The sequence below is a fragment of the Belonocnema kinseyi genome, chromosome 7 (assembly GCF_010883055.1).
Source record: "Belonocnema kinseyi isolate 2016_QV_RU_SX_M_011 chromosome 7, B_treatae_v1, whole genome shotgun sequence".
Lineage (NCBI taxonomy): Eukaryota > Metazoa > Arthropoda > Insecta > Hymenoptera > Cynipidae > Belonocnema > Belonocnema kinseyi.
The window spans coordinates 115023891-115049359 of NC_046663.1; the positions used below are offsets into that span (position 1 = coordinate 115023891).

Sequence of the window (25469 nt, forward strand, 5' to 3'; positions counted from 1 at the left end):
AATTTTACATAAAACATTTATCACAATACTGCATAGATTTTTCTTTAAAAATATTAAATGATTAGCATTATTGTACGCGCGTGAGAAACGTTGCATTAACAATTCGCATTCTAATGAAATTACCATTTTTTAATATAAAGCGCACTGCGTTCGAAATTTTTTATTAGGTACATTTCCAAATTAACAAAAAATGTTTCTAAAATAAGGAAAACGACTCTTACAGTGTATGTGACAAGCGCCAAAGAAATGGGGCTTATTACTCTAAAAAAAAAGAAATCGAGGTTTTTACACCTCCAGATAGTTTTTGAGTGGCTTTTCTTAATAAAACACTTCACGTCTCATCTATACCCCGCCCGTGAGCCGCGTGTGAAACGCTGCTATATGCGTGAGAATATAGTGGTAAGTGGAGAGGGAAGATTTGGTGAGTCTCCCCTTTCTTCTAAAAGTCGCGTCTATCGGGTCGACTTTGACAGCTCGACCTGAAAAATCTCACTTTTCTGAGTAAGCCCCCTTTCTTCAGCGCACGTCACATATAATGATCCTGCAGTGAATAATCCTTAATTTAAAATACCAATGCATATAAAATAATTAATTTTATGCCATCAATAATTCAAATACTATACGTGTTAATATATTAAAATTACGATTGATTATTCTACTTATATCTGTGCTCATAACTAATTATTATCTACTGCAGAATCATTATCTACTGTGGGTTAGTCTCATCTATGTCCTATTTTTAAGGCAAGAATTTAAAAAATGATGCACCAAATTTCATTTTTTAAAGCCTTTGAACATTGTTTTAAATTATGGCCTGGCGGACGAATTGTTTTTCTGTTAAATTCTTCACGTTTAAAACAAAAACGGCGTTTTGGTAGAAATATCTTAGGCGAGCAATTTTCTTTCTAGACATACATACAGACAAACATACATGGATATTCGCAAACACCTGTCTGTTCTGACTAAGGGGTTCTTCAAAGTTTGAGAATCGATAAAAACTGGAGAGGTCAAAATTCAAGAGGACCTAATACTTTGCATCATAAATGGTGAATGTATACAAACAATAAATATAACTAACAATTCCAAACGAATAGAATCGTAGGAACTTCAATGTGGACAGACGAACAGGATGTATCCAATGTATGGGAAAGGTGGTTTTTGGGAGGGGAGTTGTCTGGAAAAAGATGGTATATGGTGGTGGGTGGTATCTTGGGGAATTGGAGTAAAAATGTGATTTTTGGGTTTACTGGAAGAGAAAAAAGGATGTCCGGGAAGGGAAGTGATTGTTAAAAGTTGGTATCCCTGCTGAAGCGTTCAATAAAAATAACCTTAAAGTGTTTTTACAACAAATCTCTGAGTTTGCCTAGAAAATCTTGTGTCCTTTCACACTTATCTCATTTGATACGTTACATTATGGATCCAGTCACCCTAAATAAGCATTTATTGTCTTAAAGTGAGTAAATACCTTATTTATCGCTCAAGGTATATGCGACGTCGTGAATGATGAGAGAACTATGCCGACTGGCTGTGCCAAGATGCGGAGAAGAAACTCTGGATTAAGGAAAATGCGCACGAGATATTTTTGATATCGTCGCCGATAGAATACTAGCAGCTGGAATTATTAATAGTATGTACTTCAGCAAAATCAATGCGGGACAAATTAACCTGCATTCTTGAATAAAAGTATGCGTCAAACAAATTAACGCTTACGCAAAAGTTTTACGAATATCGGATGTTAGACAACTTGCAAGATAGGCTTAATCGCGAAGTGGCTCATTAACTTCGGAAGAAGAAGTTCCAGGAGCTATTTCTGCATTTAAGAAAAATAGTGCGAGGAAAAGCGATGCACCGAGTGAAAGGAAGTAAATGCGGAAACAAAAAGATCGCATGGACGTCGAGTGTTTCAAGTGCAAAGAAAAATGTCATTTTGCACGTGAGTGTTCGAACAAAAGGCGCGAAAAGGGAGGTCTTGATGGAAGCGAATCTCGAGTCACGTGATTGTGCATTTATAGCAGAGAAATCGAAGCAAAAATCTCATAAAGTCGATAAAATGTGCTCGGAGCCTTAGGTTGGTATAATCAATGAGGTACTAAAGGCTGGTAAACAGGACGTCTGGATTACCGACAGCGGGGCATCGAGACATATTACTCATTGACGTGAGTGGTGCACTGAATATCGGCAGGTGACAAATGGCGGGACAATATCTCTGGGTGACAGCAAACAGTGCAAAACGATCTGCGAAGAACGAACACGGTAGTCTATCTGATGAATCGTTCCGGATTGTTCGAGCACACGATATGAGAGAACACTGAACCAGCTTTGGACTAGCAAGAAACCTAACTTGAAATATCTACACTTCTTTGGATCTGAAGCGTGCGTGAACATAACGAAGCAGCTGACGACGAAACTCGATGCTCGAGGAAAAGTGATTCTGCTGGTTGTATATGATGGTGATTCGTCTAATTATCGTGTGTACGATCCAGTGTCAAAGAAGGTGTCAGTGTCTTGAAACGTAGTGTTCAAAGAGAAGATTTTCAAGTCAACGTCGCCATCAAAATATGACAGTGAACTAGTGCTACCAAATGTTGTGCAGGAGGATCATCTTCCAGACGATGACGCAGATGAAAATTGCAGATGAAAACGGCCTACTCGCTACGAGTAAAATATAGCAGAGTTTAGAGTAATATTCTCTTACGAGGAAGCAATGCAAAGCAAGGAAGCAGAGAAATGGATTGAAGCATGAAAAAAATAAGACCTGGTTGCTGGTCGAACGGAAAACTGATATGAAAACCATTGACTCGAAATGGGTTTTCAAATTGATGAGAGATACAAAGGGAAACGTCTACAGGTATAAGGCACGACTGTGTGCTCGAGGATTTATTCAACGACAAGAAGTACATACGGCGTTTTTTCAGGGGAAACTGGATCGGCTGAAACAAGCACCAAGGTCCTGAAATAAGAATTCCAGTGTATTCTTGAAAGAGTTTAGTTCCAAGGAAACAGAGGCAGGTCAGTCAATTTTTTGAGGAAGTGTCGAGGGATCAGTGGTTTATTTGGCTTTGTTTGTGGGAGATGGGCTGATTGCGGCCGAATCCGATTAAATCCTTAAAAATGTAATTAACCATTTAAGCAGTGCTTTCAAAATCACAATTGATAATTCAAGAATCTTGGTAGGAATGCAGATTGAACGTGATAGAACAAGAAAGTCTGTTTTCTTGCATCAGAGTGCATATACATAACTTCAGATCCGCTAACGCGGTGGTTTACCCTGTTATCAAAGGTGAAGTCAAGTCCGAGAGTGTGCCGTATAGAGAAACTGTCGCGTCATTTATGTTTCTTGCAATTGTGTTACGCCCAGGTAAACCCAAAAGTTTGAATACGTCGAAGCAACGGCTGCATCGAGAAAAGCGGTTTGGCTACGAACACTGTTAAGTGATATCGAATATCCAAGTGCAAAGGCAACTGTGAGTTTTCTAGATAATTAAAGTGCAATAAAACTAGTAAAAAATTCTAGAGTTTCACATGCGCACGAAGCATTTCGATAACCGCTATCACTATATTCGTGAGAAAGCTGATGCGAGAGAGGTAGATATAAAATATTTTCCTTTTGAGCAACAAATGACTGATATTTTTACCAAGGTGTGTACCGTACTGTGCCAGTATGCGTGTGACTAAATGCATAATACGTTCAAACGGTGAAAGTATTGAGTCACTTTGAATTTGGCGCGTATTAAGTATTGCAGCTGATTTAAAGTAAGCAGAGGTCAATTCTGTCGCAACATTTGTAACTCAAATTGGACGTCTATCCCTGCTGGAAGCGTTGAATAAAAATAATAATAAAGTATTCTTCTAACAAATCTCTGAGTTTGCTAGAAAATCCTCTCTTTTTTCAAACATATCTCATTTTCTCCATTAGAAAAGATGGTTCACGGGGGTGAATTAATAGAAAAGGTGTTATCTAACGACGGAAAAATACGGTACCTAGGAGGATGGAAGGAAAAATGTGACATCTAGAAGGGGGGTTTGTACATTTTGTACTTGGGAGGTGGGTAAATGGGACAGGATAGCTCCTGGGTGTGGAAGAGATGTGATAAATACATATATGTTTACTATAATTTCCATTGCCTTCCCATTACTTTAAGTTATCGGAATGAGATCAAAACTCAGCTGAATAACTCTAGAAGAATTTTCCGAAGCAGCCGATAGAATCGGAGCTCCTTATAATACTTCGTAATTGTACTATCTTTTTCAAAACGTAGGAAGAATCACTAATTTGGATCTATATTTTAAGTTACGTCACTATATTGAGTACAATATTGTACCAAAAATCTGTACACTTATTTTAAACATAGGATCTTTTCCAAAAACATACGGGGATATCAATCGCTGAAACAGCGACAGCGACGAATTCTTTTTATAATATAGAAAGATTAGAAAGATACCCTACCGACAGAAAGTTTGGGTAAATGTCCTTAGATCGTTTGAGAATTCATACTTCACCTCAAAGACGAATATCTGCACAAACTAAATCTACAATTTTGCAAGTAGGATGTTTTAAAAAATTCTGAAATTTTGCGTCGAACTCCCCTGCATTGAAATTATTTTAAATAACGTGTCAGATTGATTTTGAACCAATTTATTCAGAATATTACATTTAGAAAGTAGGAAAAGTAATCTTGAGTTTAACTCTTTGCCAAACCTAGAAAAGTTTGAATTTGAATTTTATTTTATTGAGAAAAAACTCACAGGGCTATAAAGCACCTTTGCGAGCTGAACAGATTATACACGTAATAGGATATACAAAGACGTAGAATATAAAGGCTAAGTCCACAGAGTTATATTAAATAAAGTGTACCCATAGATTTAAAAAATTCAGTGAACATATTTTTAATGTAAATACTGTAGGAGTAGGTATTGCCAGGGTAAGATCTCTATCCCGCAGCCGATCCCGCCATGGATGGTTCATTTTATCCCACAAGAAGAATTCCAATAAATATAAAAGCTTTTTATTTTTAAATTAAATGTAGAAAAATTTACCCATTAAATATTGTTTTCTATTGACAACTTTCATAAAACCAGCTCTTTCCCTATACTCAGAAGTATGATCGAATTTCAAAAAATTATAGACAAAACGGATGCAGACATTAAGAGCACGTTCAAGTTTGCAAGCAAGTAAGAATACCATACACCCATAATCAAAATAAGGGAGAATCAAGGCGGATTTATCATCTCATTTTACAAGGTGGATTCGCGTAAGTATATGTAAAGAGTCCCTACTTCAACTAAGCTGACACAAAGTTCTGAAGGTTTTGCGTAATATTAGTTCAACATGCACTTCACAAGAAAGAGTCCTGTTGTATATCAAACCAAGGTCATTGACAGAATCAGAGAAGTCCAAGACCGTTCAATTACAGAGGTGGAAGAGAGTCTAAGATTTCAGATAGATTATGAGTGGAGGATCCAACTAGAAAAGCATATGTTTTTTGTGGATTGAGTTTCAAATAATTTGAAACTACACAGTTGTAGACATTATTGATATCTTCCTGCGCCATTTGAAGTAGATCCTAAAGGGTACTAGGTGGCAGAGAAAGATATATAACTCGAACGCTTTGGAAAGATAAAAAATAGAACAATCGCTACCTCATTTTTATATATTGCAGCTTTTAAATCCAGATTGGAAAGGATCAAGGAGGTTATGCTTATCCAAATATTCAGCCTGGTGGTTATTCACTATTTTCCTAAGAGGCTTGGCTAAAGCACTTAGGATAGAGATAGGACGAAAATCTGGCAGAGTTAAAGGATGAGTGATCTTAGGAATAGGACGAATTAGTTCTTGTTTCAATCTATTGAGAAAAATCCCAAGCTGTAGAGAACAACTGTAAATATGGAGTAAAACAGAAAGTATCATGTGGAGAGAACGTTGAACCATATTAAGTGGGATATCAAGAAACCTTTCATAAAGTCATTTATCAGGTAGATCTGATCAAAGGCTTGACTCTGAGAGAAAATAATTCCAAGCCGCCGAAGGACCTTCCAGATATTTTTATCCTCATTCTTTTTATCGATTGCATTATAATTATATATATTCTTAGAAACCCTTATCTTAGTTTGAACCAAAGTCCTAAGGACACGGAATTCCTTCCTTCATGTCTGGTCATTAGTCCTCCTAGCTTGAAAATATTTTCTGTCTTTCTCCTTTCTGAGACTTTTAATCTCTTCCCTTATCCACGGACAAGTTTTTTTCCTAGGCTGAAAATCATGTACGGGAAAAGTGTTTCTAAACACTTGGAAAAATCCTAAAATTAAGAGTAAATCCTATTCTATAAATTTAAATCAAGATTACGATTAAATGTTACATAATTTCTGTCGTAAAAAGTATTTACTCGTGCAAATGAAAATTTCAGGAGCCAAAAGTCCGAGATTTGTCATTAACCTTCATCAGTAATAAAGTGCATCGTCAGATCCCATTGCATACACAACGGAATAGAAAAGAATCTGAAGTTGCCTCTTTTAAAAAATAAAGCTTAACGATGAATCTCGAACTTATGGCTTCCCAAAAATTTTGATTGCACTAGCAAATATTGTTTTTGAATAATCAGAAATCAAGAGCACAAGCTCTAGATTTGGATATGTGACGCGCCACGAAGAAAGGGACCTTAGGGTTACAAACATCAATTTTCAGATTTTGTATACTATTGATAGTTTCAACATCACCCTTTCATATTAAAAAGAATAACTTTTTTAACGGCAAAATTAGAATTGTTATTAGGCTGCAAAGTCAGGCGTGTATCGCCTATTCCGACACGTGCGGACGGCCCGAGAAAGCCAGCCCCACCGCTTTCGATACATCTTTACGTTCTGTGTCCGTGTGACTCAAAAGCTCATCTGACTCGCTGAACGCGGAGCGAGAATATGTAGTCGTAAGTGGAGGGGATGGATTCCGGAGATTGTCCCCACTATCTGAGTCTCTGCCTCCGACCGTTTCTTCAATTGCTTCAACTAAAAAATTCGCCTGTTAGCCCTAAGGTCCTTTTCTCGTGGCATGTCACATATAATGTAACATAAATGTTACCATTCGATCGGACTCGGTGCGGCCCTGAACAAAAGGGTTGCAGAACCGCTGCCGAATTGGGGCGAAACCCCCGAGGGGTCCCGAGGTCTCGGACAATCGCCCGTCCCGTTTTCAGTCTGTTCCCATCGTCTTGTGTTCTGTGTGATGCTCCCTAATCTGGTGCTCTCTCGCCTCTACTCTCCCCGGAGAAGTTCAAACTCGACGCCGTGCTTTTTCAACAACGTGCCCTGCCTCCACCTGCACGACTCCTTGGGTCTACGCTGAGTTTTCCACGACTTACCCGGAATGATTGTCTTTACGGATTGCCCGCATCTTGCCACGTGTTGTCGATCTTTCGCCAATGTAAGTGGCAATAAGTAGATTACTTTTATTTGTTTAAATAACGTTGTTTTTATTTGTGTTCTCCCTTTCTCTTGGCTTTTTCAACTCCCGATTCCCACCCTCGGCATTACCCCCTAATAATAAATAGTAGGATTTACTCGTGATATTACGATTTTTTCAAATTTTTAAGAATACTCTTCTAGGTTTGGCTAACTGTTGAATTCAAGATTTCAAAATGTTCATTTTGCTAAAAAAAAACTTTTAATTTTGAGGATAAATTTTAACCCGTTTAAAAAATTTAAACGCAGGCAGATTCGATGCTCAAAATTTCTAATGTTTCAAATAATTTTACTTACAAAGTCATAAATTCCGTTTCTGTGCAGATATTCGTCTTGGAAGTGAATTATGGTGAAATATTATTAGAAACATAGAAAATGGGGTATTAAAAGGCGAACTTGAAATATGGTCAGGAGTAAATATTGAATCGCATGGTAGATAAGGAGTTGGTTTGATTATGAATTAAAGAGCAAGTCAGCATATCAAGAAACATAGATTTATATCTCCAAAATTTGTGTGGGTTAGAATGAAAGTATGAATCAGAAGAAGGGATCAGAGAATACTTTAAATAATACAATGACTACTTGCGATCATGGTGAAAGAATCATTCTGCTAGAGAGATATGAATGGATGGATGGACATCCAGGATCAGGATACAGAAAGGGTACTAGATAATTTTGGGGATCCAAGAATCAATAATAACGGAGACAGATTAGTTAGATTATGCTTAGAAAAGTGCCTATTTATTACAAATACTTAGTTTAGGCATAACATGATCCACATATACACCTCGTGTAAAGGAAATAATCACAGTATAATTGAATTTGTTGTTGAGGATGAAAGACTAAGAGAGATAGTGAAAGATACGCGGGTCATGAGGAATTCTGAATGAAATACTGATCTAACTTCTGGTCTCAAAAATTAACTTAGCTCAGGGATAAAGAAGAAAGACAACAAAAAGAAAAACGAAACAAACACGAATCAAGATTGAGAATTTACAGAAACTAGAAGTGCGAATAGGTTTTCAGAATAAGATAAACAAACGGATAAAAGACACAACTTGATAGGCACTAATAGGCAATACAAATATAGAGAGCGTATCAGCAATGATCAAGGATGTCATTGTTATGAGTGCAACTGAAGTGTGTGGTACTGCGGTTGTAGGAATGATAAAATTCAAGCAGCCCAGAAAGAAAATAAAGAAGCGTACAACAGAAAGTTGAACATCACAGGTCTTAACGATGTGGAGAGAAATAGACTTAAAAATTACTGCATACACAAAAATAGAAATGTTAAGCAACTAATCAAGAAAATTAAACATAAAATCAAAACAGAAGAAGAGAAGAAAATCCAAAACGACTTTGAAGGAAGCGAAAAACGGTTTTAAAAATGGCCGAAGCAAAATAAAAGTACAGAGTTTGTCAGCATAAGAAATAGAAAGGGTGAAATGCTATATGATACAGACGGAATACTAGACGCTTTAAGATACTCTTTTCAGGAATTTTTTTATAGATAAATCTATAGGATACCACAACTGCAATATAGAACCTGATACGATAGAAAATCCAATTGAAGTTAGGGATATAATTAAGAACTTTAAAAATGTTAAGGTTGCTGCTGAAGACAATATTAACACTGATTTGCTTAAATACGGTGGCGAGTACATGCCTCAGAGGTTGTGTAAATTGATAAATTTATGTCTCGAGATGGGAGCAGTCACAGATAACTAGAAAAAAAGCGATTATTGTACCAATATATAAAGAAAAGGAAGATAGAAGCAACAGCAATAATTACAGAGGAATCAGCTTATTAAATACCGTAAGTAGAACATATTCAAAAATACTTCTTTGTAGGGTAATGAAAACACAGTAAACTTCCTCCCATGTCCCCGACCGTGACACGTACACGTTGAAGAATGTCCCTTCTGGAGCAGCTCCCACCTCTATCGCGACCTCCAAGTTACTTTTATTAAGCGACGTTCATTGGCTGCCTCGGCATATCAATAACGATACAGATAAATATACCTGGCTCTGAGTGTAGTAACTGCAATCTAGTAATTCCTAGAACTGCTGGCCCGCACAGTTTCTCAGGTGGCAGGGTGAGAGACGCAATATTATGAATTCCAATTGAAAAATGATTTACACAACCACGATTCGCGCAGTTGAAAAAGTCGCTGGCCGTTAGCGCTTTATGCGTGCCAGTGTTTTTTTAGTGTTTTTGTGGACGCACGACTATTTTTCTACTGAAAATCAATATAATAGGATCAAAAAATGACTCAAAAATTTCTCGAAATAGTGAGTTTTGTAGCATGACGTCGCGGACATGGTAGGGTAGGTAGAAATGTCAGGAAGGTTAGCACAGTGCTTGACATAAGAGTGCAAACAACTTTTTTGGACAATTAGAATTTGTATGGAAAAACCTTATTTCTTCTACTTTTTCCAGACTATTTCTTCAGTATTGAACAAAATAATGTTTTGGAATCTAACCGACTCTCTCGTCAGATTGTCTTATTTCATTTCGCTAAAGTTAGAAATTAAAACTATAAGAATTGCGGGATATGCACATCGTCTTTCGACAAAATATTATAAACGTAAAGGGAAGTTATAAAGGCCTGAATTTTCAAGGCTAGTATATGGCACTGCAACTGCACCCGACTTTTCGGAGAAAATTTCCTAAGCGTAAAAGTAAGTTATAAATGTCTGAAAAGTAATATTTCTCAATGTGTGAAATGCATTTTCTTAGTCATGTTCCATTCTTTTGATGATTGATGACCTTTCAGTGTGACGAAATAATATATCAAAAAATTGAGATTCGTGTATCAGATCGGGTACTCTCACATCAAATTTCGGAGAGTTAATTGTATTTGGTGACATTCAAAGGCCGTCAATCGACAAAAGAATGAAACATCACTCAGAAAATATATTCTACACTTCAAAAATACTTATTACTATTTTGATATTTATTAGTTGATTTTACATTTAGAATATTTTCTTGAAAAAATTGTCTGCATTCCCATGACATCATGCTAAAATCCTCAATTCACATCAGAAGGCTCTTCGGGCCTCTTTGTTTAAATGGGCAACGACTGACACGGCGCTGGCGTGACCATACAGCCCGCACAGGGACAGTGTTGTCAGGTAAAGGAACTGTGCAAGGGGAAATAAGCGTGTATAGGGGGGCAGAAAAATAGGTGATCGGGGACATAGACGATCGGGGAAATAGGTGAAAGTTTACTGTAACAGAAGAAAATATATGGGAAGTCCAAAGTGGACTTATGCTAGGAAGATCATGTGCGGATCAAATATCTAGCTTAAGACAGATCACAGAAAAGAGTTCGAGAGCAGGGAAAAAAGTTTTCTGTGCATTTGTTAACCTAGAAAAAGCGTTTGATAAGGTGGATAGAAATAAAATAAGGTAAGTCCTGAAACAGTACCGAGTCAATGGATGGCTTCTACAAGCAATAAAACAATCTATATCGATAGCAAAGCAAGTTTAAGGGTAAATGGGAAACTGAGTGACTGATATATTATGCAAGGTGTTAGACAAGGATGCTTCATGTACTCATAACTATTTGTTGTATTCATGGTCAAATGTCTAAGAATGGCACACTTCAATAAAGAAGGTGTATCTAGAGACAGTGAGGGTATGTGGGTTAGCTTCCGCAGATGATAAGGTTCTTATAGTAGAGTCATGTTAGGTATTTAGCTTACAGTGGGCTAAAAAAGGTCGGATTTACTTGATTTTTTACATACTGTAAATGTAACTTAATGAAATAGTTACCTGTTTAAAACATAAGGTAATTATTTATTAAACACATTTTCAGGTTTTTATTAGTTAGGCTGATTTCTATAAGAAAACATCGTTTATGTATGCAATAATGTTCTCAAATGTGTACTGAAATATCTTGTATTATATTTTAATGTATATGACATTCGTTGGGAAGGAAGTTCTATAGAGAAAGTGACGGAAATTCCGAATAGGCAGGGTTTTCAGGCGCTTTTGTATAACGGTCTTGCTCAGCTATACGAAAAACACGTTTTCCATACTAAAAAAATTAGTTCCTCCACTTCCTCCATAACTTATATTCGTAAGACAATTTAAGCGTGATTAGTATAATTTTTTTTTAATTTTTGTATAAGTTAATTTGTAAGGGTGTGCAAAAAGCCCGAAACTTCGAGTTGAGTCGACTTGATTTTTTTCGAGTCGAGTCGAGGTAGGGTAAGCTCGAAATGCCGAGTTCTCGAAATTTGCGAGCTACTCGAACGGCTTAGAGTTCTCAAAGACATTCGAGTACTGGAAAGTTTCGAATTCTCGAAGAAATTCGAGTACTCGAAAGTTTCGAGTTCTCGAAGACATTCGAGTACTCGAAAGTTTCGAGTTCTCGAAGACATTCGAGTATTCGAAAGTTTCGAGTTTTTGAAGACACTCGAGCGCTCGAAAGTTTTGAATTGCTCGAAAGTTTTGGGGTCTCGAAGCTCTTGAAATTAATAAAAAAGTCTTCAATCTCGTCATTAGGGGTGGTTTTTTAATTGCTAGCAGTGATTTTAACATAGAGTTTTTTTTCGGACTTCTGATAATAAATTTACAGCCGAAATTAAAAAATTCGAACTTTTTGATCTGAAATGGCGACCAAATTTTGAAAAAATGTATTATATTAAGGCATCGGAACCTTTTAGCTTCGTTCTAATGATAAGGGATTCTGGAGGGGTTCGGTTTAGGAACGAAACGTCAAATTATCTGAAGGTTCGGTCCGAATCGAACCCTTTGAAAAATATCAAAGGTTCAGTTGGAAACAGGCTTCGGTCGAACCTCTAAGTTCTAAGTGGACCGAACCCTTTACAAAATAGTGGTTTCAAATTCCTGATTATACTAACCGGTTTCCGTGACTCTCAGTCTTATGTGTTTTTTTTTTTTTTTTTTTTTTTGGAATGGATAGTGAAAAACCGAAATCTTTTAGCCTTTAACACAGTTATAGATTGACGTCAAAACGTATTGCTGAAAAAGTATAAAAATTCCGGAATTTCTATAATTTTTGAGCAGTAAGTGTAAACGTAAATCTTTAAATATGTTAAAGGCTAAAAGATTTCCATATTTAATGTTAAATATATAAATATGACGTTTAAATAATACATTTATTAACACTTACATTTTTATTACGACTCACGAAGCCACATTTGTACAAATTAATTATCTTACATACTTTCAGCAACATTTAACTATCTGATAGTTTAGTGCGTATACTTCTACTAAATTTTTTCAAATTTCATAAATATTGCAACTTAAATTGACAACTGTGATTTAAGTTTCTGAGGAATTACATTCATAAATCGAAACTGTTTTTCTTTTCATTTGCTCTTAAAGAAGGTTCACAAAATACCGGCGGCTTTGAGAATTACATTCTCATTGCTACACTCGCGCTTCGCGCTCAGTAATTGGATAAATTTTCTTTAAAGGATAAAGGCTGTAGACAAATTTGAACAGCATATCAAAAATAGGTATGTTCTTCAATATAATGTTACTAGAAAAACACTTTTTTGTTGTAATTTAGTAAATAGATATTAAACCGTAGGCTTTGATTCCGTTTGTTCAAACTTCAGTTCTAAGGAAACTATACTTTGATTAATCAATTTAGAACATTTTTAATTCGTGCAAAATGGAAAAAGTTTACAAAGATAATTTATAAATCTTGTTCGTATCTACTAAAAATAAGCCTTAACGATCTCTTAACAACAAAAATTGCATATTTTTGAAAATCATCTAACTTTTTGAATTTGGGACTGATTGAAAAATTTCATGAAAAAAGTTTTGAAATATATTTTATAAATGAAAGAAATTTGAATTTACATTTCTTAATCTATGGAAAAAAAATTTCACCATTTTTTGAAAATTTTGAAAAGCATATAACTTTTTTAATTTCTGTCGAAATTATAAATGTCACAAGGATAATTTGCAAGACCTTTTGTCGCGTATAGAAAAGCTTGACAACAATTTCTAAAACTCTTTAAAAAAATGTTATTTCAAATGTTGAAGCTCTTTTTTAATTTCGTCTAATCGAAATATTTAACTGAAATAGTTTTTAAATAAATTTGATATCTAGTAACAAACTTTGAATGAAATTCCCTAATCTATCAGAAGCCCGAATCGCTAATTGCTAATAGTTTTTGTTTAATAATTAATGCAAAGTAGCGTTGACACTATATCTACAGGGTGGACACGCTGGGGCTTACCAAAAAGTATGCAACCCGTCTTACACGCTAATGCTATTCTTATGGGAGTGTATACGGGGTTGCATACATATTGGTAAGCCCCAACGTGTCCACCCCGTATATATATCAAATCAAGTGGCACAGTTTTGAATTATATCAAATCAAGTGGCCTAAAACGTATGATGATTATGAAAATCTTCAGTTTTTGAAAATTAGTACTAAAGTTTGCACACATATTCTTTGGGCTTCCAGGCAGGTCGTGTGATTTTTTGAGGGAGGGGGAGATAGGAGGGATAAATATGGGGGCTCAAAGCCGCAGTTTTTGAACAATCAGCATAACATTTTTCATACATATTCTTTGTGCTTCCGGACAGGTTGTAAGAATATTGGGAGATGTGGGAGTGGTGGGGGCACAGTTTTTGATACATATTAAATCAAGTTGCCTTAAAATGTATGATCTTTATGCAAATCCATATTATTACAATTAGCACCAAATTTTGCACACATGGCCAATCGGCAGCAAATTTCTCACGCAATTTCTTTGGGCTCCCAGACAGACCATAAGAGAATTTAGTGGGAAGATGGAATGCAGGAGGGGGAGGGCAGTTTTTGAAATTAAGTACATAAATTTCACATTTTTGAAGTTTTTTTTCCAAGTTATGTTGTCATTTTCCGACTGATTTTAACATTATAAATACTGTATTCGATGACTCAAGTACAAGTTTAAATAATTTAAAACAATTAACATTTTCTGTATTTAAGTTTAAGTTTTAAATCTTTTTAAAGTTCAGTTCAAATTTCACTGTAGACTTCGCATTTTTCAAACCCAAATTATAGCGACTGGAGTACGAGTTTTATGATTTAATAATCTAAATCGCCATTTTCATTTGATGTTTTTTAGTTCTTAATTCTTTTTTTTGGCATTTAGAATTTTCCTTAAGCTGTGTACAAATTTTACAAGTAATTTGGAAATTTCAGAAACTGAATTCGCCAACGTAAATACAATTTTCACAATCAAAATTCGAAAAATACAGTTTCGATGCGACGCGACAGGGCAGTTTCGAACCGACGCGACAGGGCACAGCTGGTGATCTGCTAAAAACCAGAGATCGATAATTTTACGATTATATTACACTCTCATGAATTTTTAATTTTTCTAAAACTTGGTTGCCATTTAGGATAAAAAATCTTGAATTTTTAATTTTTATCTTAAAATCGCTGTCTGCAATCCGAAAAACCTCCGAGTATCGGGTTTGAAAAAATTCTTATTAATTTAAAAAGTTTCGAGTAGTTTGAAAGTATTCGAGTACTCGAAAGTTTCGAGTTCTCGAAGATATTCGAATTCTCGAGGTCATTTGAGTTCTGGAAGTCATTTAAGTTCTCGAAAGTTTCGAGCTCTTATAGACATTCGAGTACTCGTAAACTTTCGAGCTTTTTGGAAAGCTCGATTTCGACTCGACTCGAACCGGATCGATCTCAGCTCCACTCGACTCGTTCGAACTTCGAGTTTTTTGCACACACCTACTAATTTGTTTAAATAAATTTATGAAGTTGTGTAGTATGTTTCGAAACATTAATAGTAATAAAATTAACGCAAATAAAAATAGCATTTAAAATTAATTTTTGTATACATTTTGTATATATTTTTGAAGTATGTATATATTTTTGAAGCACTGAGTTACAAAATTTATTACTCATAGCTTATTTCGTCATTTATGAAGGACGAAATGGCATAGACATGGTATAAAGACGTAAGTGACACTCAGAATTTTACAGGAGGTAGAAAACGCTGTTTAGCATTTGCACATGTAAATTAAAAAAATGGATAAGTCTTAAATTACTATTTGCCTGCACCAGATCGTGAATAAAAAGTATAAAGAAGTAATCATCTCGGAGAAAATCATTGTGGAAGGAGCGACTTAACTTTTGCGTATCTCAATTTTTTTTCATTCTAAAAAATTATTGAGACGAATTATTGAGCTCTATTGAATCGTAAAAAAAAATTAACCGTTTCAAAGAAAATCCTTCTCAAAGGAGCGAAGTGTGAGCGAAGAGTAAGTGTATTCCTGAAAAGCACGCGCTTGACATTGAGAAATTTGGATAAGTTTTACGTATTCAAATTTTTTATTAATTCTGAAACAATTGAAAGTGATAATTCCGCTTTATGTAATCGGGAAAAAGAATCTTTAAAAAAAAAAACGTTTCACAGAAAATCCTTCTCAAAGAAGCGAAATGTCCCAGAAAAGTCCGCGCTTGACACTGAGAAATCTGCATAACTTTTGCGACTTGCAATTTTTGTTTATTCGGAAAATATGTAAAGTAATAATTACACTTTTTTAAAAAAAAAAAAATCTTAAAAAAATTAACCGGTTGGGAGAAAATCTTTGTCAAGGGAACAGAACTGCATAACCTTCTGTTTTTTAACTTTAAAACAAAAATTATAGATCCATTTAATCGTAAAAAATGATAAAAATTATTTTTTGCAAATGCAAATTTTTGTTTGTAAAATTTTAATAATAAAATACTAATTATATACCTCAAACACCTCTCGGAAGTAATTATTTCTAGATTATAAGCAAAAAATAAACATTACCTTACGTTAAAAGTTTTTCCCTCAAATTTCAGGTATTTTTTTCTTTTTCAAACCTGGCATTTAAACCTTCAGTTAAAAAATAGTAAAGCTATTGGTACTTCCAATTTAAAACATTCAAAAAAATTTTAATCCGAGATTTTCCAGAGTAATGTAAGATAGGACACTTTTTGGTCTAAGCTGTCTCCCCTATAATTGGCCGAGTCAATCCAAGACTTGCAAAGAATGTTGATCAAATTGAACACTAGCATTAATAACATGGACCTCAAAATTAACCGAAACGATACCAAAATTATGGTGTTTAAAGGAAAATGTGAGAAAATAATATGTAACATTGTCCTAAATGATAAGCGAATAGAACAAGTTGGTCAGTACATATATCTTCGTAGCCTATTCACAAGTGACGGAATAATAGATGGGGAATTAGATGCATAAGCAAAGGCAAGAAGATTATCGGTTGAGCAGGGCCCATGCGCAGAAATGAAAATATACCAAATAAAGGAGGCACTAGTTGACATACGTGAAAATAAATGGTACATGAACCTATCAAGAAAAAGATAAGAGTAAAGTTAATACAATTGACATGAGACTCTTGCGCATGATGTGCGGGAAAACTCTGTTGGACAAAGTGAGTAACGACATAATTCTTAAAGAATGTAGTACAGAAGAGACACTAGTAGACACATGGAAAAGAAATCGGTTAAGAAGGTTCGGGCATGTTGAGAGAATGTCAAATGAACGACTAACGAAACAAGTGTATCTAGGTAAAGTAAATGGCAGCGTGTCGAGAGGCAGACCGCGGAAAGAATGGTTAGAATGTGTGAATGAGACCCCAGTTAGAAGAGACATAAGAAGCCACAGAAACACGCGAGCCTGCATGAAAAAATGCATGGACATAAAAGAAGCTAGAGAATTATTTCAGGACAGAAAAATATAGAGACAAATAGTTAATAAAAACAGTATCAGTAGAGTGAATGACGCCTGAAATAAAAGATCTTGGAAACTAATGGACCAAAGTGGGGAACCTCACATGACGGCTTTGTGTGGATCTTCACTTGGGGTGATTGCTAGAGAGATTGATCAGCAACTTGGGTCGGAGCAGTTTCGCGGAACGAACGTGTTATTTAAATAAATATCACGAGAATTCTGGATCAATCTAAAAATTTTATATCCCTTCTTCACATTACTCCCTACCTCACCGAGTGAGTCACGCCTACCCAGAAAGGGAAATGGCCTAATGGTGTAATAATAATAATGATAAGATAGTTGTATATGTTGAGCAGTGATCCCAACTTTGGCATATTGAGCTACAGCGCTTTCCTGGCACAGCGGTACTCATTGGTCGCTGTTGGCTTGCGATTCAAACCGGATATAATCAACAATTATTGAAATCACAATAGATAGTTATCATAAATTGCATATGAATATCAGAAATTACCTCATTCATAACGTAAGGTTAAAACAAAATAATAATGCGTATATTTTAGTAAATAACAGCATATTCTCTTTAAATTCAAAAGCTGAATTTATATTTCAATAAGCAAGGTTTTTGTATTATTATTTTTCTCTCCCCTTAAATAAAAAATTACGCTATTTCTCATATTTATGTGCAATTTATAAAAATTGCCTATTTTAATTTAATAATTGTTCATTATAAACGATTAGAATCGCGCGAGAACAGCGACCAGTGAGAACCGCCGCGTCAGGCAAGCGCAGTAGCGAAACATGCCTAAGTTGGGATCGCTGATGTTGAAGGAAGAGGACCTTATTCGAAGAGACATAAGAAGTAATGGAAACACAAGAGCTTGCATAAAAAATGCATGGGCGTAAAGGAAGCCAGAGAGGTATGCCAGCACAGAAAAGTGCGACAACAAATAGTTCATAAAAAGTGTCAGTAGAGTGTATGACGCGGAAAAAATGTGTTATTTAAATAAATGACATGGAAACTGAAGGTAGATCTAAAATTCTATACCTTCTCCCCCACATTACTCTCTTCCTCCCCGAGTGAGTCAAGCCTGCTACAAAGAGGAAAATGGCTTGAAAGTATAATAATAAAGTTTCAAACATTTATAAAAAATGTATCCAAACCTTCTGTCAGTAGTGAATTTTTTCAGTACCTCAAAAACATGTTGGGGATTCACTCCCTCCATTGCTGAGTTATGAGCAGAGGCGATGAGACCCAAGCTTATCGTGTGTGATATTCCTAACATACATGCTTTCCCAACAGATCTTTCTATCAAAGGTCCTCTGAAATAATTAAATTCTTCATTGACAAACTGAACTGCCAGTTACTTTTCAAGAGCAATTTCAATAATCTTACTTTTTTTCATCAGTTAAATGATACATCCAAGCATGAGCGAGTTGAAGACAAACGTTATCTCCAGCTTCTTGTGCCATCATAATGGCCTCTTTCAACGCTGAACGTGCTACATCTCTTAAAATAATAAAAAAGAAAGGTTGCATAAATTTAAGTGTTAATATTCTAGTCAATCTTAATTGTAAACTTACTTGTGATTAAATTGCGCGTGAAGAGCAGCAAGATTTAAAGCTGCGTATCTAAAGGTTCGCGACCTATCATCTGATGTTGATCGATTTTCCACAGGTGCTAATCTATCAAAGCAATGATAAAGACTGTCTAGGGCCCCGCAATATTCATTAACCCGCAAACAATTGAGGTAACTTAAATAGTGCTGAAAAAAGCAGCATCATTTGTATTTCATTTTTGAGAAAACATCTGATTGTATACTGCGAAGTAGAAGTTTCTGATGAAGCAGCAGAGTTCGATTATTCAATAATGAAAGACTAACTTACAGCTTCAGCGTAGTAAGGACTACAAGTTAAAAGTTCTCGCACAAGAACTTGAAGTTCAGCGGGTGGAAGGGCCTTGTGTTCATCTGTTTGCAAAGCATGAGCTTGTTGAGCCACAAGAAGCTCTGCTTGTCTTCCTCCCCATATATGTTTGTTCCTATTCAAGCAGATATGTTATTAAAAAATTGAAGAAGACTTTTAGAGCAAGAAGATAATAAGACAAGAAAAGTCCCTTTAAAAAATACATTACATTTTTATTATTTAGCGCTTCATAAAACTTTGTTCGAAATTCAACTATAGAACGAGGTGAATATGATTAAAAATATTTTTCGAGAATAGCCTTCATTACAATTAAAAACATCCTACGTTGTTGCCTAAAAATGGCAATACGGGGGACACATGTTTAGAAACGAGTCCGCAGATTTAAATAATTGATCTAAAACAAGAAATATTAAAAAGTCCATTACTTACTTACGACAAAATGACTCCTCGATTTTCAAGCTTGTAGAATTCTCGCAACCATTCTTGATACCGCCCTCAATGTAATTCTTTAGCGATTCATAAAGTAAAACTACTTGATAGAACGTCAGCCTCTCGAATAAAATTATTATTCTACGAACATATAATCCCAGAACGGAATTCTTATTCAATAAGGGTTGAGCTAAAGAATGATCCAAAGCTGGTTTTGTTAATTTTCCAAGATTTTCAAAGAGATCCAAAAGTGCCATGACACCATTATCATTCAATAATTGCAATTCATTTTCTAGTGTGTGAGCGAATTGCTGAAGAACGAATTCCGAGGAATAGAGTAAATCTAAAAGAGGCCTCAAGTCCATATCTGGAGACTAAAATGTTTAAGTTTTTGTTTATTAATAAAAATTATAACTATTGATAGTAATATGTACATGTATACTGCACGCCCTACTAAAAAACCTCAGGAACCTGCACAAATGATCAGAAGTGCTGACGATTTCTGAACATCCTGACTATTCCTCACGAGTTTATTTCTGAAGATGTGTTAATTTATAACCTACCAGGTAGTTCAGTGGCTAGGACTGCAGGTAAGTCAAACGAAAAGGATTTTTAATTAAAAAAGATTTTGTTTCAACATTGCATATATGACGCGCTCCGAAGAAGGATAAGGATCCACACATCGATTTTTTGAGCGCCTCACATATAAAATTAAAAAGGTAGAAATTCAGAATCTATGAGTTTCAAGAATTTTAGATACCTGAAAATTTTCCAAAAAGTTTAAAATTACCGACAATTTTTTTACCGGTCTTTTTAGAAAGCTTATTTCTAGCAAGGTAGCGGCAGATCGCGCATATTCATGGAATTCGTGAAATTCAAGGAATTCCTGCAATGCCTGGCCTGCCGGCGCCGGCAAGATTGCATGTTACCTGATTTTTTCCTTTTTTTTTACATTTTTTTGTTAAATCGTATACTGATGCCTTTTTATGGGCTGATTACAAACCTGAACTTTAAAACACATGCAAATATAATTTGCAGTGTTAAAACTTTAAAAAATTACGTTCTTTGTTTACGAAGTTTATATACACTATCTGTACCGGCAAAAAGCATATGTCAAGCATACGAAAGGGAATTTTACGCATTTTAGAGTGAGGCCATGTAATTGAGGAGTTATTTTGATAGTTTTTGGCTTTTGACGCGTTTAACGAAACGTTCCATGTATACATCACACTTTATCGTCGATTACGAATCAAGAATTACTATTGACGTCTTGTGGGGGCGAAAATGCACCCCTGAGTCTAGTGGCAGAACTAATGTAAGGTCGCACCCCTACCCCTTTTCCAACACCACGTGGGGCGGACAGCACCCCTGTGACTGGTCACAGAAATAACGTAAGGTCGTACCTCTACCCCTTTTCCAACACCACGTGGGGCGGACAGCACCCCTGTGACTGGTCACAGAAATAACGTAAGGTCGTACCTCTACCCCTTTTCCAAAGTCACGTGGTGGCGGGTAGACAACCATGTGCCTGGTCACAGAAATAACAAAAGGTCGCACCCTTACCCCTTTTCCAACCCCACGTGGAGCGGGAAGGCACCCCTATGACTGGTCACAGAAATAATGTAAGGTCGCACCCTTACCCCTTTTCCAACGCAACGTGGGGGCGGGAAGGCACCCCTATGACTGGTCACAGAAATAATTTAAGGTTGCACCCCTACCCCTTTACCAACACCACGTTGGGGGGCAGGCACCCCTGTGACTGGTTACAGAAATAATGTAAGGTCGCATCCCTACCCCTTTTCCAACGCCTCTTGGGTGTGGGAAGGTACCCCTGAGACTGGTCATAGAAATGATTAAAGTTCTCACCCCCACCCCTTTCCTAACGCCACTTAAGGGCGGAAAGGCACTCTAATGACTGGTCAAATAACTAATTTGAGGTCGCACCCCAACCCCTTTTCCAACGCAACGTGAGGCGGGAAGGCACGGCTGTGTCTAGTCACAGAAATAATGTAAGGCCGCACTCCTACCTCTTTTCCAACGCCACGTGGGGGCGGAAAGGCATCCTAATGACTGATCAAAGAAATAATTTTAGCACGCATGTAGACTCCACCTTTAAGGAATTCACGGAATTCGTGGAATCCAAGGAATTCAAATTTTTATAACTTTTCTTCAACATCTCATGGGGAGGGGTACTGGAAGGCACCCCTGTGTCTTGTAACAGCAATAATTTTGATACAAATACTTACCCTTACAGTGAGGATCAAACAGTAGCAGTAAACACATTTGGGAAAAACTAATTTTTTACATTCACATCAGAGAAGGTATTAGATTTGTGTAAAATTTGACCCCCCCCCCCCCACTTTTTGTCAAATGTCCACGTTTTGAGACCCTCTGAAACCGAAAAACAGGTATGTCTATCTTTCTGTCTTTCTGTCTGTGAACACGATAACTTTCGAAAAAATTAATCTATTAGATTGCCCTTTGGCACACTCGTTTAGGGTCCTAAACTAAAGGTCAAGTTCGTTAGCGAGCTATTTGAAAATTCCAAAATTCTCTGTACTGTTATTTATAGTATTCAAAAAGTTGAACAATTTATCCTAATGACTTTTTTTTAAATCAAAAATTACCAGAGTTAGAGCATTTTCAAAATCCAAAAAAAAAAACAGATTAAAATAAACATTTTAAGCCAAACAAGCAATGATACGAAAAAAAGTCAAGAGAGGAAAAACGTTGCTTTTCGAAATCCCTACAAGATCATGATAACAATTTTTTTAATTTGGTCGAAAAGTTGAAAATTCCAAATTTGATTGTACCAAAAATGTTTGAAACATTTTTTCAAGATTTAAAAATTCTATGTACGGATGTTCATAGTACTCAAAAAATCGAACAATTTTTCCCTATAACTTTTTTCTATAAATAGAAAATCATCAGAGTTAGGGCATTTTCAAAATCCAAAAAAAAAAACTAAAATGAACATTTTAAGCCAAATAACAAATGATATGAAAAAAAGTCAAAAGAAGAAAAACTTTGCGTTTTGAATGCCTTACAGGATTATGATCACAATTTTTTAATTTGGTCGAAAAGCTGGACATTCCAAATTTGATCCTACCAAAAAAAAAAATAATCCACAAATTCCATTTTTTGGTTAAACTTTGCAAGATACGAAAAAAATGAAGAAGCTCAAATTACACGCACTGAAAAAAACTACAAATTTATAATGAATCACTTTTAGGCACAAGATACGAAAAAATAAACTACCTAAATGTGTGGAAGATGGTACTCGGTACAGTAACATGTGTAATAAAAAAATGGTTTGCCTAAATAAGATCTAAAAATTTGATTTTCACATTTCTTTGATAGGGCACGCACTTTTTACATTCACACCACAATTAAAAGGTATTGGTTTCATACGAAAAATGACTTTCGCGGATTCCATCAAATATCGACGTTTTGAGATTTCCTCAGAAGGAACAAAAAAGTTTTCAGGTTGGTATCTGTCTGTCGTTGTCGTATGTATACTGGATGTCTTTGGACCGACTAATTGAATTGAATTGGGCTTTGGCACACAGGTTTAGTGGTCAAAGATTTTAAGATTCCATGAACGGCTATTTATAGCACACGAAAATGTTAACAATTTATCATGATGGATTTTTTTGATAACAAGAAAATTATCACAGTTATGGCTTTTTCAAAATATAAAATGAAAATTCTAAACCAATCAACGCACGATATAAAAAAGAAGGCAAGAAAAGGAGAACGTTACTTTTTGAAAAACGTACAAGATCATCATAACGTTTTAGAATTTAAAAAAAAATGGAAAATTTATCTTATAATCGCACAAAAAAATACTTAATTATTACATTCTCATCATAATAAGAAGGTATTGTTTTATGGGAAAATTGACTATCGCGGATTTCTTGGAATTTTCACTTTTCGAGAATCCCTAAATCTCAAAGGAACCGGTATTACGATGACGTCTGTCAGTCGGCCTTGTGATTATCATCGTTGTCGTTGTAGTCTGTAAACACGGTAACATTTGAAGTAATTATTTTATTGAATTTCCCTTTGACCCACTTTATAAGGAAATGAAAAGAAAGGACGATTTCGTTAGCCAGCTATTATAAATAAAAATGCAATAATTTGGAGCATTTTCAAAATTTCTAAGACCAATTTTTTAAGATTTGAAATTTTCATATAGTGCTGTTTATAGTGCATAAAAATATGAACAATTTATCTTTATGACTTTTTTTGATAACAACAAAATTACCAGTGTTATAGCGTTTCCAAACTTAAAAAAAAAAAAATAATAAAAACGAAAATGACTATTCTATACCATTCAACACACCACATGAAAAAACGTCAACAAAGGAAAAATATTAGTTTTTAAAGACCTAGATGATTATCATAACAACTTTTATAATTTAAAAAAAAAATCGAAAATTCAAATTTTTGTCGCACAAAAATGATGTATTATTACATTCTCATCATAATGAGAAGGCATTAGTTTTATGTGAAAACTGTCTATCGATAAATAATCTCAATAAATGTATCATAAGTTTGATACAAAAGTGTTAAACATAATATAGAAAAGTTAACATTTTGGACAAAATCGAGTGCGAAGCACGATATACGTGATGAGAATGTGTTCGTTAAAGCCGAAGAAGCTTTAACAAAGGAGAATTCATAATCACAAAATTACAGTTGTCGATGCTTGGTTCGTTAACCTTAATAGGTCTGTGCACTAATGTGGGGCAAATACAAAGACCGAGCGCAAAGGGCGAGACAAATGCAGTATCGAGGGCGAAGAGCGAGATGAATACGTCGTCGAGCGCGAGAACAAACAGTCGCGCGCCCGAGGTACGCTCAAACTTGCCAGCCGCGCGCGCAGTGCGCGATGAGCACGTCTTTATCCGTACTCTAGGCTATATCCTTAAAATATGCTTTTTACCGGTACCGGCTTTGTATACACAATCTAAATATATCTCGAAAAAACGGATAACATTCTCAGATAGACATTCAGTCATTTAGTATACAAGTATTAATAATTAAATATAAGTTAAAAGAGAATATGCATAAGTAAATATAAATAATCTGGCAATTATAAAAGGGATTAGATTTTGTGGCATTGTATTCTTGGAACACTAATAAAAGGATTATGGTTTTAACTCAAATTCTGAGCATTTTCTCACTAATTCTGACTATTTCTGTCGAAAAACGTTAAAAAATTGGATAAAAAGGGCCAGAGGTCTTAACTTTTCTCTGATGATTTTTGAATTTTTTTTTAGTAGGGTAGTGAACAATAATTACTTGAATCAATTTTAAAGCTGCTATGCAGAAATCTCGTCTTTCCACAATCTCTGCGAACAAAATTCAGGAATATTTATAAGAAATATATATATATATATATGTATTTCAATAAAGAAAGGTATATTGCTTACCTTTCGCACTTTCATCACAATAAATATTAATGAACATAACAATCGCTATTTTATAAGGTGTTAAAGTTTCTTTTTGAGTTTTCTTGGCGGCGCCTTCAATATTCAGTACTTCTTTGTTCATTTTCTTATTCACAGTTTTTGCTTATTCTACAAGCGATTACTGTCACAAATTTATTTAAAATTATATCATTTCTAAACAATGTTTTCATTACAATGGTGTTTTTCATTTTTTTACCTATATGTTTACAATGACAGAAAGATTGTAGAAAATTTATATAATTTTCTTCACGTAAAGTAAAACATGATAACGAGCAAATTCGTGTTAAGCATATTTTTAAGTAATTTTCAAATATTAATCAATCTAAAGAAGTGTTCTGCATTGAGTATCAACATTAAATTAAACTGTTTAACAGGTATCTTTGGAGGTTATAGTTGGTTTTTTGGTTATAGTCTGTTATCGTCAGGTCGTCAGGAGCCTAAGGGTACTGTCACACCTCAGCCCATGA

At 35.2% G+C, this 25469-nt stretch overlaps 1 protein-coding gene across 3 annotated transcripts in view; it reads right to left on the bottom strand.

Annotated features, from left to right (window-relative positions):
* The window catches only part of LOC117177267 (anaphase-promoting complex subunit 5), a 27668-nt gene extending 2239 nt beyond the window's left edge, over positions 1-25429 (bottom strand). Inside the window, exons 1-8 of one of the 3 annotated variants that reach the window (XM_033367857.1) lie at positions 25199-25429; positions 24964-25123; positions 24833-24882; positions 19526-19899; positions 19058-19211; positions 18755-18936; positions 18567-18680; positions 18364-18493 (exon numbers count right to left, since the gene is read on the bottom strand). In XM_033367857.1, the coding sequence (XP_033223748.1) occupies positions 18364-18493; positions 18567-18680; positions 18755-18936; positions 19058-19211; positions 19526-19899; positions 24833-24882; positions 24964-25084 (1125 nt within the window). In that variant the 5' untranslated portion in view covers positions 25085-25123; positions 25199-25429. Of the gene's footprint in view, positions 1-18363; positions 18494-18566; positions 18681-18754; positions 18937-19057; positions 19212-19525; positions 19900-24832; positions 24883-24963; positions 25124-25198 lie in introns of those variants that run through there. The other 2 variants (XM_033367858.1, XM_033367859.1) reach the window with 2 other exon arrangements.
* Positions 25430-25469: the final 40 nt, after the last annotated feature.